The 14,835-nt window shown below is 35.4% G+C and overlaps 1 protein-coding gene across 5 annotated transcripts in view; it reads right to left on the bottom strand.

The window, feature by feature from the left end:
• nfasca (neurofascin homolog (chicken) a) overlaps positions 1-14,835 on the bottom strand; it is an 87,073-nt gene that overhangs the window by 37,584 nt on the left and 34,654 nt on the right. For all 5 annotated transcript variants that reach the window (XM_079843994.1, XM_079843997.1, XM_079843993.1 and 2 more), the window contains exons 5-13: positions 14,223-14,413; positions 11,804-11,926; positions 9,965-10,135; positions 9,581-9,628; positions 6,770-6,881; positions 6,330-6,514; positions 6,098-6,241; positions 5,865-6,008; positions 5,664-5,775 (exon numbers count right to left, since the gene is read on the bottom strand). In XM_079843994.1, coding sequence (XP_079700120.1) covers positions 5,664-5,775; positions 5,865-6,008; positions 6,098-6,241; positions 6,330-6,514; positions 6,770-6,881; positions 9,581-9,628; positions 9,965-10,135; positions 11,804-11,926; positions 14,223-14,413 — 1,230 coding nt within the window. The remainder of the gene's footprint in view (positions 1-5,663; positions 5,776-5,864; positions 6,009-6,097; positions 6,242-6,329; positions 6,515-6,769; positions 6,882-9,580; positions 9,629-9,964; positions 10,136-11,803; positions 11,927-14,222; positions 14,414-14,835) is intronic.

The following is a 14,835-nucleotide window of genomic DNA, read 5'->3' as shown; positions in this document are numbered from 1 at the left end:
GACGCGCGGGCACACGCGAGTGTGAGACTCGCTCTCTGTCTTTGTAGTCTCTGCCGTGTGTCACTATATGAGGACACGAACCCAAAAACTGTCACTTCATGAGAATTTACCGTTTCATTTGAGAAAACTGTCATATCATGAACACAGACACTCAAGGGCAACGCCAACCCATCTTCATGGCGAACCCGTCAAAATAAAATTTTGTTTAAAAATTGTTTTCATTGACAATATATTAGGCTACTGTTGTAGCCTACTGTAGATTTAGCTACGTCTCTATGTAATAATAATAAGTCTCTACTAATAATAATAATTATGCCTAGATGGTTGATTATTTTTCACTTGATCTTTTTTTATAAATAATGTTTACTTTTAAACAGCATACAGCCTTTAACTATTAATGTATTATTTACTTATAATGATTATCATCATAAATGATAAACTTAATACATTAAAAAATTTTTTTTTAAATAGTTAAATACAATTTAAAGAGCACCTATCATGGAATTTTGAAATGTACCTTTCATGTAGTGTGTAACATAGATCTAAGTGAACAAAAACATCCTGCAAAGTTTGAAATATGACAGTGCACCGTATATATAGTTATTTTCTTTCAAAAGTAAGAGTCGACTCTGAGTAATTTTTAAGAATCGTTAGAAGGCCGAAGCTTTTTCTCTGACTAGATGACGTCAACTTGTCAAGTTATTTGAATACGATACGCCCACTTATTGCGCTCCAAGACACCAGTGAAAACTAGAAAACATCATGGCGACGAGACGCTGTGTTCTGAAGTGCGACTCAAAAGCAAACCTTTTTCATCTGCCCAAGGATGAGCATTTGAAGACTAAGTGGCTTGAAGACAAACCATACATCGTCGCGATTGTGTGTTTATTAGTCTTCAAATGTCTCTATTTGCATGTTTCGCGATCTCAGGAAGCTTTAATTATGGACTTCTATTATGGCACATGGTATCTTCTTCGTCTGTCTGTACATGGACTACATGTGCACAGAGCGCCATCCGGCTGCCAGTATGAATTGAAAACAACACATAAGAGACTCAATCGCTCATGATTAGGCTACATCTGCGCATTTTGAGGAAGTATTGAATAAAAAATACTCCTCTGTTTAGAAATTCGACACAGACATATGAGAATCTATCAATATGTCTCCTCATCTGCACACTTTTGAACTAAAAGCCCTGAGGGATGTTGATTTGTCGCGAGTCTTCGTGAGGAGAAAAGAGGAGTTTTTTTTATGAATGAGATCAGCTGAGGCTCATATTACAATCAAACGGTACCGACGCGGTTTTCATATTCATAACTCCTGACACATATTAACAAATTACTGTCACTATAAGGCTTTGATGGGCATTCCGTTTCCGAAAATATCTGCACAGACTATACCAATCACAACTGACTGGGTCATCGGACCAATCAACGCAGATTAGTGTCACGTAAAGGCGGGGTTTTGAAAAGTGAATCACTAAAGGAATCATTTGAGAATCGCTGTCAAAACAGGTAAAAATAAATGCATATTATAAGAAAACTAAAGTCTTTTTTGTCATTGCATGCATGCAAAACTGTTGTTGGGGACTTCTAAAACAATATTTGGAACATTTTAAATGCCATAATAGGTGCTCTTTAAAAAAAACATTAAGCTGTGGTACCGAAATTGGTACAGAGTAACATAAAATTTTTATGGTATTGGTACCGACTACTGGAATTTTGGTACCGTGACAGCCTAGTGCAGTGTTTTGTATTTATGAGGATCTATGAACTGAAATGCAATATAATATATATAACTAATGTTTTCAGTGGTGTATAAAGACCTTTCATAATGAACCATTATGTTTTTATTATCATTTCATCTACATACACCATGGGTCCCCTTACAGCAGGGGTGTCCAAACTTTTTTTAAAGGGGGCCGGATTCGATATTGTGGACATACCCGGGGGCCGTCCCTTTTCTAGTCTATTATATATATATATATATATATATATATATATATATATATATATATATATATATATATATATATATATATATATATATGACATGTTTTGTTTCTTGGAAACATGACAGATTTGACAAAAGCTTGAGCTGACAGTAGATTCGCTTGAGATAGGACACAGGAAATGTATAGATATTTAACAATATCTGTAAAACTTTCATCAACCAAAAAGTTTTAATGGGTGAAATTTTAATATTATTACAGAGTTAGAACTCTATTCTTATTTAAATTTAATAAGTGCTCTATTTAGATCACCACAGGTAAAACCACACTACAAAACATGCTTTTGTGACTTGGCATTTCTGTCTTTTTTCCCGTCTAAATATATAAAAATTCTTATATCAAGATGCTTTTACTAAGGAAAATTACATATTTTTTCCTGGGGGAAAAAATCTAAATGAATTGAGTTTTTGCTTGAAACAAACTAAATTATCTGCCAATGGATTAGAAAAATAATCTTCCAAAATCTTCCTTAAAGATTCCAAACAGAAACATTATTTTTCTTACCCCATTGGCAGATATATTTGCTTGTTTTAAACAAAAACTCACTCAGAAAACAAGAAAAAATATCTAATGTCATTTAACTTATCTCGTAACATCTTGATTTAAGAATTTTTTGATATATTTAGACTAGAAACAAGACAAAAAATACTAAATGACAGCATTTTTTGCAGTGCACACAAGGCAAAAAGTAATACATACATATATTATATAATAATATAATATATACATACATACATACACACATATATATATATATACATACATATATATATATATATATATATATATATATATATATATATATATATATATATATATATCTAGAATGGTATTTAGTCTACATATAAATTCAAATGCACAAAACTGCAAGTTTATGACAAAAAATAGTCTGCAATTTGGCCTTTATTACTCATTTAATACATGTCTACATTACAAAAATCTAAATAAAATTAGATATTAACCTACATTTCAGACAAATTACCATGGTTACAGCAGGTAGTGTTACTACAGTAAATCCATGATAAATTCGAAATGCGAATTGTTGTTTGAAAAGTATTTTGAATCGGCTCAGCTGATTTGCACGTTCGTGTTGTTGATTAAGTCAGCGCTGTTTAACTGGAAATTAAATCAAATCACCGAGAGATTCACAGCTCGTACCGGAGACCTCAGTGCCGAACTCGAACACTTCTCACGGGCTTCGGAAGGCTGTTTAGTGGTAGCGTGATCGAGACACTCAGCAGGTAAACACATTTTTTCAGAGTCAGAGCTCGCGTGAGTTGCGCAGAGCACAAGTACCGCTGTTTCGTTCCGCTTTGGGCGCTGTTTCCCTGGCCTAAAGTCTAGTACTGCCACCTTGCGGTGACATCGTGGAACTGCATGATTTGTAAATGATCCGTGGCGGGCCACATATAATACATTTTAATAGACGCGCTGCGGGCCGTTTGAAATTCATCCCCGGGCCGCATTTGGCCCGCGGGCCGGACTTTGGACACCCCTGCCTTATGTGGCGTTCACACCGGACGCGATTCGCGCGAATAATTCGCGCTAATCGCGCGAAGGTGGACGCGTGTACATTTTGAGTTTACTCGCGCGATTCCGCGCGAATCGCGTGTGACATTCACTGCACAACAGATGCGAATTCGCGTCATGGGCGGGGCTTCCGCCAGCAGCTCGTCTCGTTGAGAAATGGCTGACATGGGCTGTGTTTACATGTCTTTTTTTTTGTTCATATCTACTGTTAATGTGTGACAAAACGTAGTTTTAAGACTTTTTCAGTCGATAATGTAGTTGTTTAAAGCTCAAATCTGTGGTTTATTTACATAAACAGTGCCTATTTGAACATTTTATCTGCCGTTGTCGGAGCTGTGAGCTCCAGTGGACAGCGCGCTCAGCGCACGTGAAAGCCGGCGAGGGCAACCTTTCCTCGGCCAGTCCTTCTGCCGTCTCCCGCTGGCTCTGATGTCTCTGTGGTGTGTCTCGAGCTATAATTCGTCTTGTAACGGCCGATCTTTGGTCTCATGGATCTATAATTTGTTCCCTGGCAAATCGTTTAGGCTGAGGGCAAAGATAAGTTTCATTACTTTATATTTTTAGGCTATAACTGTACGTTGCAGTTGTAACGTTAGCCTACTAGCACTGACTTTGAATGTTTGACTGCATTGTTGCTTTGTTTCATGTATAGCTTGTTATACATTACTGATACTTTTGTATTATTGATCATACATAAACTTGCATTTAACAAAAAGAGACTGGGTTGTGTTTCATGTAATTTAATGTTATCACAGTGATAATCATATTGTCTGAACCAGATATCAATATACAGATTTTCTCTTCATTGTTGTCACTACTAGAGCAAGCTCCTGATTGGTTAACGCGGCGCGAAATATCCGCCAAAGTTCAGATTTTTCAACTTGAGCGTTTCGCGCGATTCACGCGATTCGCGCGAATCGCGCGTTCAAAACGCTCAAGTCGCGTCCTTCTCGCCGCCTCAATCGCGCGAATCGCGCGAATCTCGCCGCCTCATTCGCGCGAATCGCGCCGCAGAATGCCATTTCGCGTCTCTGCATTGACTTAACATGTAAATCACTCGCGCGAATCGCGCGAATCGCGTCCGGTGTGAACGCACCATTTTTTCTACAGTGAAGTCGCCGTTTTATGCTGCCATGTTTCTACAGTAGTTTTAAAAGAAGAAAAAAAGCTAGCAACTCTCAGCTGTCTCACACAACGACATATTTGTCCTGTGTCGGCCACCGTAGCTTCTCTATGTGCTTCGAAAGGGAGGGGTGTGCGGTATCTTTAGCTGTATCTCACTGCTAGATACAGCTAAAACGTACACAGTGCACCTTTAATCAAAGTTAATCAAAGAACAGAAAGTTAACAGAAAATGACTCACTTCTCTTGACTAAAAAACTTTGGTAGCTTTAAGGTTTGGATTAATCCATAATTTATTCAGTGCAGACTGTTTCATAAATTCAATTTCTGTCGGCATATACTGTTAGATAGGTAGAAAGGCCACAGGCAAATATGACGTATTGTGGGTTTATGTGAGGATTGTTTTAAGTTCACTTAAATTAAAAGTTGTTGTATTTTTTGAAGCCTAATAAATGTTAAAAAAATGTATAGCTTTCAATTACACTGTAATGTTGAATGGCTATAATTAATATTTAAAACTGGAGGGGGGGGGGGTGTCATTTTCATCAAGATATCAGTAGCAGTATTAGTATCAGTGATACTACCTTCATTCATAAAAAGATGTCATTAAATATTTTAAATATACTGTTTTTATGTGTTTTTTCTATAATTTGGAGATTAAATATGAAATTATTATATTATAAAATATATTAAAAACGTAAGTGTTTTTAATCACATAAAAAATGTGATTAATCTAGTTCATTTTTTTTAATCGATTGACAGCACTAATAAAAGTCAAAGAGTAAAAAGCAGCACAACCGTTTTGTGACACTGAAGACTGAAGTAATGAGTTGCTGAAAATAATATTTTGGTAATAAAGTGTAATAATATTTCACAATAATACTGTTTCACCGTATTTTTGATCAAATAAACACAGCCTTGGTGAAAAAAAAAAAATTCTCTGCAACCCCAAAGTTTTGAACAGTAGTGTATATGTTCAAATAATCAAACGTAAGCTCACCAGCGCAGTTCAGGCAACGGTGAGCCAAAGAAAGGGCAGTCGAGGAAGGTCCTGTTGTTTTCAATGACTTTGATCAGCTGGTTCTTTGGGCCTAGCATTCGCGGAGCCATGTCTGGGAAGAAAACAACACTAACTATCTCACAATCTGTGAATTATGTGCTCTCTCGGAACATCTTGAAAGATTAACACCATTGTTTTTACCCAGGATGCTGACAAAGGCATTGGCCAGTAGGTAACCGTGCTCATTGGAGGCGTTACACTGGTAAACTGCGCTGCTGCCGATCTGGGCCGAATGGAACATGATGGTGTCACCAAGAACTTGCTGGTTAGGGTTTGGAAGTGAATCTGTTACACAAAGAGCAGAAAACAGTATGTATTGCTGTTTTGTGGACTATGATTCCAACTGTTAAAACAAAAAAATTAAGTTGACTCACAGGTTCCAATAGGTTCAATAGGTTCCCCATTCACCAACCATTGGATAGTGGGTTTAGGGTTCCCATTGGCACGACACACTAACCGTCCATTCTCATCAGGGGCAAGCACCAGATTGGTGGGCTTATCTAGCCAATAGGGTGCAGCTTTTCAGAGCAATAAAGAAATCATAGAAGTCAGATAAAAGAAAGAGCCTGTATGTCATGAACAAGAAGCTTTTATTCTAAGGCCCACCTTTGACCTGGACTTCAACGGAATGGCGAATGCTGCCGATCTTGTTGCTGGCCATGCAGGTGTAGCCACCAGAGTCTTCTTCGGACACATTGAGGATGCGTAAAGTTTTATTGAAGTTCCCAAGCTTGACTTTTTTTGCTGGCAAGTCTCCTCCTCTTTTGAACCAATTAATTGAAGGAGTTGGGCTGGGGAAGGGGAAGATGAAAAAGAACAGGAAGTTACTTAATTGTAATTGAGAAGTATTTTGTGCTTTTGGTAACTGAATATGCCATGTACACCAGTGTTGTTATTTTGAACAAAAACTATTTAAAAACTTTTCAAGAGTTGTAATAAAGCAAAAATAAAATATAAATGCAAAAAAAACTAATTAAATCTGCTTCTAAATCTTAAGAAATACTATAAAACTATATAATACTAAAATAACACTGGTATACACTCACACTCCAGCTGCTATACACTCCAGAAGAAGCTGTTCCCCTCGAAGCACCATCTTGGAGCTGGACAAGCCCTTTGGAGACAGAAAGGCAGGCTGGGTTTCTGGTACATTACGTGCTGTGGAAAAGAAGGAGAAACATGTTAACATGCACAGAAAAAAAACACTGGTTTGAGTTAGGAACAACGACACACAATTATTATAAGTTATAATATAAAGTTGTGCTGTTATGAATTGACGTTAGATTCAACTTGCACATGAACAATATACTCTTTTATTAATACTTTGTTTGAATTAATAATCAGGAATGTGTTGGTAGCTATAGGTACCCGTTTCCACATCTCAAAATAAAAACTGTAAAGGTAATTGTGAGAAACTTTAAACTCAGAAATAAAGTCACGTTGTGATATATACAGTTGCAGTTGTGAGAAACAATGTCAGAGTTAGTTTCTTCTTTTTTTTTTACTCTGAGGTGGAAACATGGTTCTAATGCTTCCGTTTCTCACATGAAGAAAATGTTGCATTTACTGGAAATACTTTTTTTTATCAGTGATATATTTATTTAAACTTTAAAGAATTCAAGCAAACTAAAAGTAAAAGGTACAAAACTGGTTATACATATATGTTATTTCAAACTATTTTACATTACCATTCAAAAATGTAGGGTCGGTAAATCTCTTCACCTTAGCTGCAATTATTTGATCCAAAATACAGTGCAAACAGTAATATTGAGCAATATTATTACTGTTTTCTATTTTAATAAAGTGTCACATGATCTTAATAAATCATTCTAATCTGCCGATTTAGTGCTCAAGAACTATTTCTTATTTTCATCAATTTGCTGCTTAAATTTTTGTGGAAACTGTGATATATAGGATTCTTTGATGAATACAAAGTTTAAAAGAACATGTATTTAAAATACAAATATTTTGTAACTTTATAAATGTCTTTCACTTTTGATCAATTGATTGCATCCTTGCTGAAAAAAGTATTAATTTCTTTAAAAAAAAAAAACTTAGAGACCCCAAACTTTTGAACGTTATATCAAACAAATATAAAAATAATATTATATTACTTCAAACAAATATAAAAAGTATCATAATAATACACTTTTGTTGTTGTCTCATCATAATTTCAGTAAAATCATTTGAAATCTTTATGCAAAAATAACATCAGCATGAAAGAAGAATCAAGAGCTGTGACGACAGACAGATGGTTAGTCGTGGACATAAAACCCTGGTTATGTGTAGACACAGACATTCTTCTCCCTGAGGAAGACTTGATGAGCATGGCAGTATTAGTCTCTATTGTAATGTATATCTAGCAGTAAGATTAGCTCTCGGCTATTTGCATTGCGAACAGTGCTCTTGAAGAGGGAGTGACAACAGCCTTTGTTGGTGACATTAAGTGGGAGGACAACGCCTGGGAGATTAGACTATGATGCTGCAAGGAACACATGTTTCACGCCACTGTCACGTGTATCTGTGGTGACAGCGGTACCAGTTCTCTGTCAGTGCGACCCCACAATGCCCTGGTGGAGACTATACATTTGAGACAAGAACCAAAATGACTTTAAAAAGCGTGTGTCTGTCAGTGAACCCTGGTCCTGACAATATCGTTATATATGGATATATGAGTGAATCACAAAAAGCCTATCAAGAACCTCATAATTAATCATAATTAACCCCAAAATCAATCAATCAATCGATTGATTGATACTTTTAAATGTAATCTTTAGCAAATATGAGGAATAAATGTCCATTTTTAATACTGTACATTATAATGTTGTAGTACTTAAAACAATTGAGGTTTCAGTGTTTTATTTTTAATATATCTAGATAAAATATGACATTTTATCGGTCATTGTTTATAGGTTATCAACTAACTAGGAATGGCCAATGGTTCATCCTTTTAAAAATATTTATCTCATGCCAGTTTATGCAAACAGAACTACATTGTTAAAAAAAATGTATTAATTAAAAATATACTATATTTAGAATGTTTATCTCCATTACTATAGTCATTCAAGAAACTCAAAGAGTATGAATTTTAATTTAAATAATAAAAACTTATTATTTAAACGAATAGTATGTATACATCATGGTAGTTAATAAAATAAAGTCAAAAATAAAATAAAATAAAAAATAAAATTCTCATTATACAATGAGAATCATTCTGCAAAACATAAAATAAAAAAAACACATTTATATATATATATATATATATATATATATACATAATTTTTTTTTTTTTTTTTAAATTTCTGAAACAAATATAAAAAAATAGAATATATATAGAATTTAAATAGGATATATGGCTTGTTTTTGACAGGGTTTGCGATTTACCCATTTTCTTCATTTATTCAATGCCGCCCTTAGGCCATATCCTTGGATACATATGTGAGGATTTGCACATGGTTATCATTGGATTAATGTTGCTGAAATATTAATGAGCACCTCTAGCCTCTTGCCTAATCTCCTTACTTCCATATATATATCTCCATAATGAGCAACGTGATTAGGATAATTAAAGCAATTACCAGAGAAATTTCAATACTGGTCCTTCAAAATATGACTAAATAGCTGACTCCGGAAACTGCTTAGACTGATGTATTAAAAAAATTGTAAGTAACTGAGTGGTAAGTTCCACGGTCAATACATATTACGTGGCGCATCTTTCTTTACATTGTGGATTACATAACAGACACACTATCTCTGCATTTCCTCTGCTGTATGTGGTTAGAAACATCAGCGCTAACTCCGTTAGTGTTCTTTTACAGAAGCACACAGACAACAGGCTAGCTGTGTGTGGAACTCACCACCATACAGATCAGTGGAGTTGAGAAAGGTGTCATTATAAGGTTCCTCTGCGAATAAAGTTGCAGTTTAATCAACATACAGACAAATACAGAGAGAAAAAATACACTTATTTGCAACTGGGAAGAACAGAACAATACTGATTCAAATGGGAAATGCATAGTCCCTTAAACATATCACATAAACTGTGATAGCGATCAATGAAGGCAACCAAAATAAAAAGCAAAAATACAACCATCACAGACAATTGTCCATTGAGATACTGCAATACTACCTCCTTGCCACTAGATGGACCACAATATTCACCTTAGACAGTGGCACAGCAACATAACAACATGAAATAAAAGATAACACATAATCCTGAATCATCCAAAATCTCTACTCACTTGTTTGCACTTTAAGGGTGTAGGGGTTCTTCTGCTGAATGGTGTGTGTGAACTCGAAGCGAGCATTGCAGCTGTAGTCAGTGGTGGCGTCTTTAGCCAGAACATTGGAGAAGAACAAGTCACCATTAAGGCCCATTGACACCCTCTTGTCCTGTGCTATGGGCAAAATGGCTGTGGAGAGAGAGAGACATTAGAGAATCCAGACTCATTTGTTCAGCTTAATTTGATGTGCAACAGCCGACAGGCAACAGAAGAAATGATGCTCAAGATGAGCGTGAGAATCCCAGGCATGATTATCTTCTTCTGGCCTGAAACATTACAAGGCTCAGCAAATGTGTCACTCAAGGGAAAGGAGCAGTGAGGAGGAGTACGAGATGAAGACAAGACGTTCTGCACTATTTAGCATTGAGTATTTATCTCTGGCCTTGGGGATGAAGGTTTAGTGATCACATACAATTCTAGTAATGGATGTATTATCTCATGTGCAAAGTAGTTAGACGGTATCTTAAAAGTGATGTGAGCAATGCACATGATATCAAGACCAGATGATATTAGATATGTTTCTAATGTATTGTATCAGTTGGAATTGTATATTTAATCATGTGTGCTCATTTCCCCTATTTTTACATTTAGATTACCTTTGCTGTCATCTAACACTCACTAATAATTAAAAATAAATAAATATGAAATTACTTTTAAACGTAATCTTTAGCAAATCTGAGGAATAAATATACATTTTTAATACTGTACATTATAAAGTTGTAGTACTTAAAACAATTGAGGTTTTAGTGTTTTATTTTTAATATATTTAGTCAAAATATGACATTTTATCGGTCATTGTTAATAGGTTATCTACGTACTAGCAATGGCCAATGGTTCATCCTTTTAAAAATATTTATCTTATGCCAGTTTAATATGCAAAGAGAACTACATTATTTTGTATAAATATAATATAATATTATATAATTGTGGCGCTATCAAAACATTTCTTTGTTTGTTTGAGCCTAACATTTACGGAAGAATAAAAGATGATATTATGGAAGATTTTATGCTTTGGTAAATCATAATTATAAGTAACACAAAAAGTTGAAATCATAAGATACTAAGTCATGATTATGACATAAAAGGTCACAATTATGACATACATTGAAATTATGACCAAATAATTATAATTTACAACATAAAAAGTCACAATTATAACATACAAAAAAAAAATCAACTTTAATGTCAAAATTATGATTTAATTTTTTATGTGGCAGAAATGGGCTTCAATATAACAAACACTGGCTTATCCAATAGTGTTAGTTTGAGGCAAGGTTATCTGTTTTTTGACCAACGAAAATGGAAAGTTCAAGTTCTTTATCGAATTTAATACTACACGCAATACTATAAAAGTATGGAAATTCAAGCTAGACGTTACTTCATCTATAAGATCCTTATGTTTAATCCTTCTCGTTTTCACTGACAAATTGCAAAAGAGCCATTTATCACTGTACTAGTGATGACAAACAGTCAAGACGTGTGATAAATGCATTGTAGCGCATGTGTCTATGCTGCTTGATTCTAGGTCTGTTGAAATTTTTCAGTGCCATGCTTGTTTCTGCCCTCTCAGCTTTTTGTCAGGTAGTGCAGATCCGCATACATGCACTAGCTCAGCACTAATGCAGTAACGGACACTGCCTTGCAGAGGACACAGACTGAGAGACTGAGACAGAAAGTAAGAGGAAGTGAGAGGGAGGTTTGAGGAAGAGGTAAAACAGAGCGTGAAGGTGAAGACTGAATGACAAGGTGATGGAGAGGAAGGGTAAGGTTAAGCAGGAAGTAATGAGCAACACTCACAGCTGTCCATCCAGAAGGTTTCAGGAGGGGGGAGACCAGGGGGAGGGTTGCAGGGCAGGACGAGTGATGCCCCCTCACGCACAACCATCGGCTCCAGAACCTCTTTAGGCCACAGCGGAGACTCTGAGCAATGGAGACAAGTTCACCAGATCAGGGAATATAACACAATGACATCACTCTATTGCAAGTGGTGTGCATATTACTTTTAAAGGGGTAGTTCACCAAAAAATTGTGTCACTCTCATGTTGTTCCAAACCTGTATGACTTGCTTTCTTTCTCCTTTTCTTTTTTGGAACACAAAAGGAGCATTTTTAGCTTTTTCCTTACAATGAAAGAGGATGGGTGCTGTCAATCTCAAAAAATATTATAAATCAAGCACCATGAATGTATCATAAAAGCAGTCCAAACACTTTCCAAAAAGGGCACAACAGCTTGTCACAGTACCCTTAAAGGGATAACTGTGTACCTTATTGACCTCTAAATATTCTACATATTAGTACATATTACGGGCTGTGCGATATTGAAGAAAAATGCGATATGCAAAACCTTGTTAAATAATGCGATATTCGATACGATATTGCTTTAAGTGTGTAAAATCTATTTAAATTATATATATATATATATATATATATATTTTAAATTAAAAACTGAGAATGAAGCCATTTATGTGTTTTACATTCTTTCTGGGAAAGGAAAGCATCGCTACAACTTCTGAAAGTGACCAGCAGTGTTTTAGCAAAAATGAATGTCACAAATCTGAAAATATAATTTTAACATCAATGTAAACAAACAAAAACCAAACCAAAAACTCTTTGCTTGACTTGGTCATATATATTATATCAACCTAAAACTTAACATCAAGAACATCCAGGTAAACAAACACACCTGAACTAGGGGTGGACGATTATTTTTGTTGTTTTAATTTATCTTTATTAAAAATAAGAACTAAAAACAGTAGTCTTCACATGAATTAAATATACACTGATACATAATAAAGCTACAAAGGTTATTCAGCCAAGAGCACTGAGTGATTCTCTTTTTCTTTTGTTGTTTGACAGATAGCGGCAGGTTTATTGTATTAGCAGGCTGTCACTTTAAGACCTAATGCACTGATCCTATTGACACGCATTCGGTTTCTTTCCCCAACTGATATCTTTCACTTAAAGCATAACCGACTGTGTTTACATGAATACTCGTCAAGACAGCAATTTTGACATAACTGTGTGTGTATTTGACAGTTTGAGTGTGTAACAAGACACTAAACAGAACTGAAGGGATCACACGCAGACAGTTTCAGACATGTCAGACAGCAGACAGTGCGAGACTGCAAGGAGTTTTTTTTCTCAACCTTAACGCAAAGTTATTGCGTTTAATAACTCTTTTTAACGACACATACATAACAGTCATGTGCCCAGTCTGTTCTCTGCTATATGCGTCGACCTAAAACGTACACTTTTCACAATGTTGAAGTAGCCTATTAAAATCATTCAGATATTGCATGCCGTTGCGATATGCATATCGCGATATGTACATTTGCGATATTTCGATAATTTCGATATATTGTGCAGCCCTAACTCTAACAAACTAATATTACATTTTTAGGGGTAGATAGGGTATAAAGTTGACCCTTTAACAGGGTACTGCCACAGCGACAAGCTGTTGTACCCTTTTATGACAGTGTATGACTCCAAGTGAAAATAAATAAATGATATCGAAGATTCTGAATGACACTGGTTGCTGTATGTTTTGTAACCAATTACATTGTGCTAAATTAGAATGTTGAAACAGATACAATATGAGAGCTAAGGAGAGGAAGATTATTGGTCTGTTCCAAAGCCAATGCTATGTATGACTTCAGAAGACTTAAAATATAACATCATGTGGAGATTTTCCACTATGACAAAATCTTCTACTTTTGTGTTCCATGTAATACAAATATCATTGACCATTTATTATTGTATTTTTAAATACAAATGCATTTTGTATTTTTTTTAATACTGTCAAATCGATTAATCACGATTAATCGCATCCAAAATAAAAGTTTGTATTTACATAATATATGTGTGTGTGTACTGTGTATAAGTATTATACAGTATATGTATTTATATATACATAATACTTATACACAGTACACACACATATATTATGTAAACACAAACTTTTTTTTGGTCGCGATTAATCGCAATGAATCGTTTTGACAGCACTACAATATACACAATCCCGCATCCAACCTCATTATGTCAAGTATACTTACATAAAGTATAATGTAAACCACAACCACAGCGAAAGTCATATGGTTTGAAACAACTTGATGGTGATAGATAAATGACAGAATTTACAATCCATTTACAGTCAGTTTGCATTATGCGCATGCTGTGTACAGTGCATGTTGTGCTTTGACATGTTAACAAGCCCTCACTTGACACTCGAAGCAGGATTTTGTTGGAAATAGCTGTGCCAAAGTCGTTGGTGGCAAAGCACTGGTACTCTCCTTCATAATCTTCCGGTTTCCCGCTGCTCCTGATCTCCAGAGTTCCGGAACGACTCCGCATGGTCACCCGCGGGTCCTTCCCCACGTTAAAGAACTTCCCATTCCGCCGCCACAGAAACCTGCACAGACCGGTCACAAACAGGATTTGAGCCAACTTGACGCTGTTTATGTACTAGGTCCATTGTTGGAGCTTTATATTAAGGGGGTTTACACACACATCAAACCGACAAGAAGAAGAACATGAATGCCTAACCAAACCAAAGTTGACACGAAATAGAAATTCCTTCTATTTTCTAATAGCATGTTATCCATCTTAATTAAAAAAAAATCTTTCTTTCTTCTTTCTTTCTTAATAAAAATGTCATAACTCGATCTTCCAGAGAAAATACTTCTCATTTCGTCCACATAAACCTGCTCTTTCTTACAATTGCTAGTTTGCATTCAGAACTGCATCCATCCAATTAACAACCGATGGATAGAACCAACATTTTTTTTCTTTCACTTGGATGTACGTCACAATATGAAAAAAAAAGATCTTCTG

The sequence above is a fragment of the Gobio gobio genome (assembly GCF_949357685.1).
Source record: "Gobio gobio genome assembly, chromosome: 19".
Taxonomy (NCBI): domain Eukaryota; kingdom Metazoa; phylum Chordata; class Actinopteri; order Cypriniformes; family Gobionidae; genus Gobio; species Gobio gobio.
The sequence above is the reverse complement of the archived record's forward strand: the minus strand, read 5'-3'. Positions and strand labels throughout refer to the sequence as shown.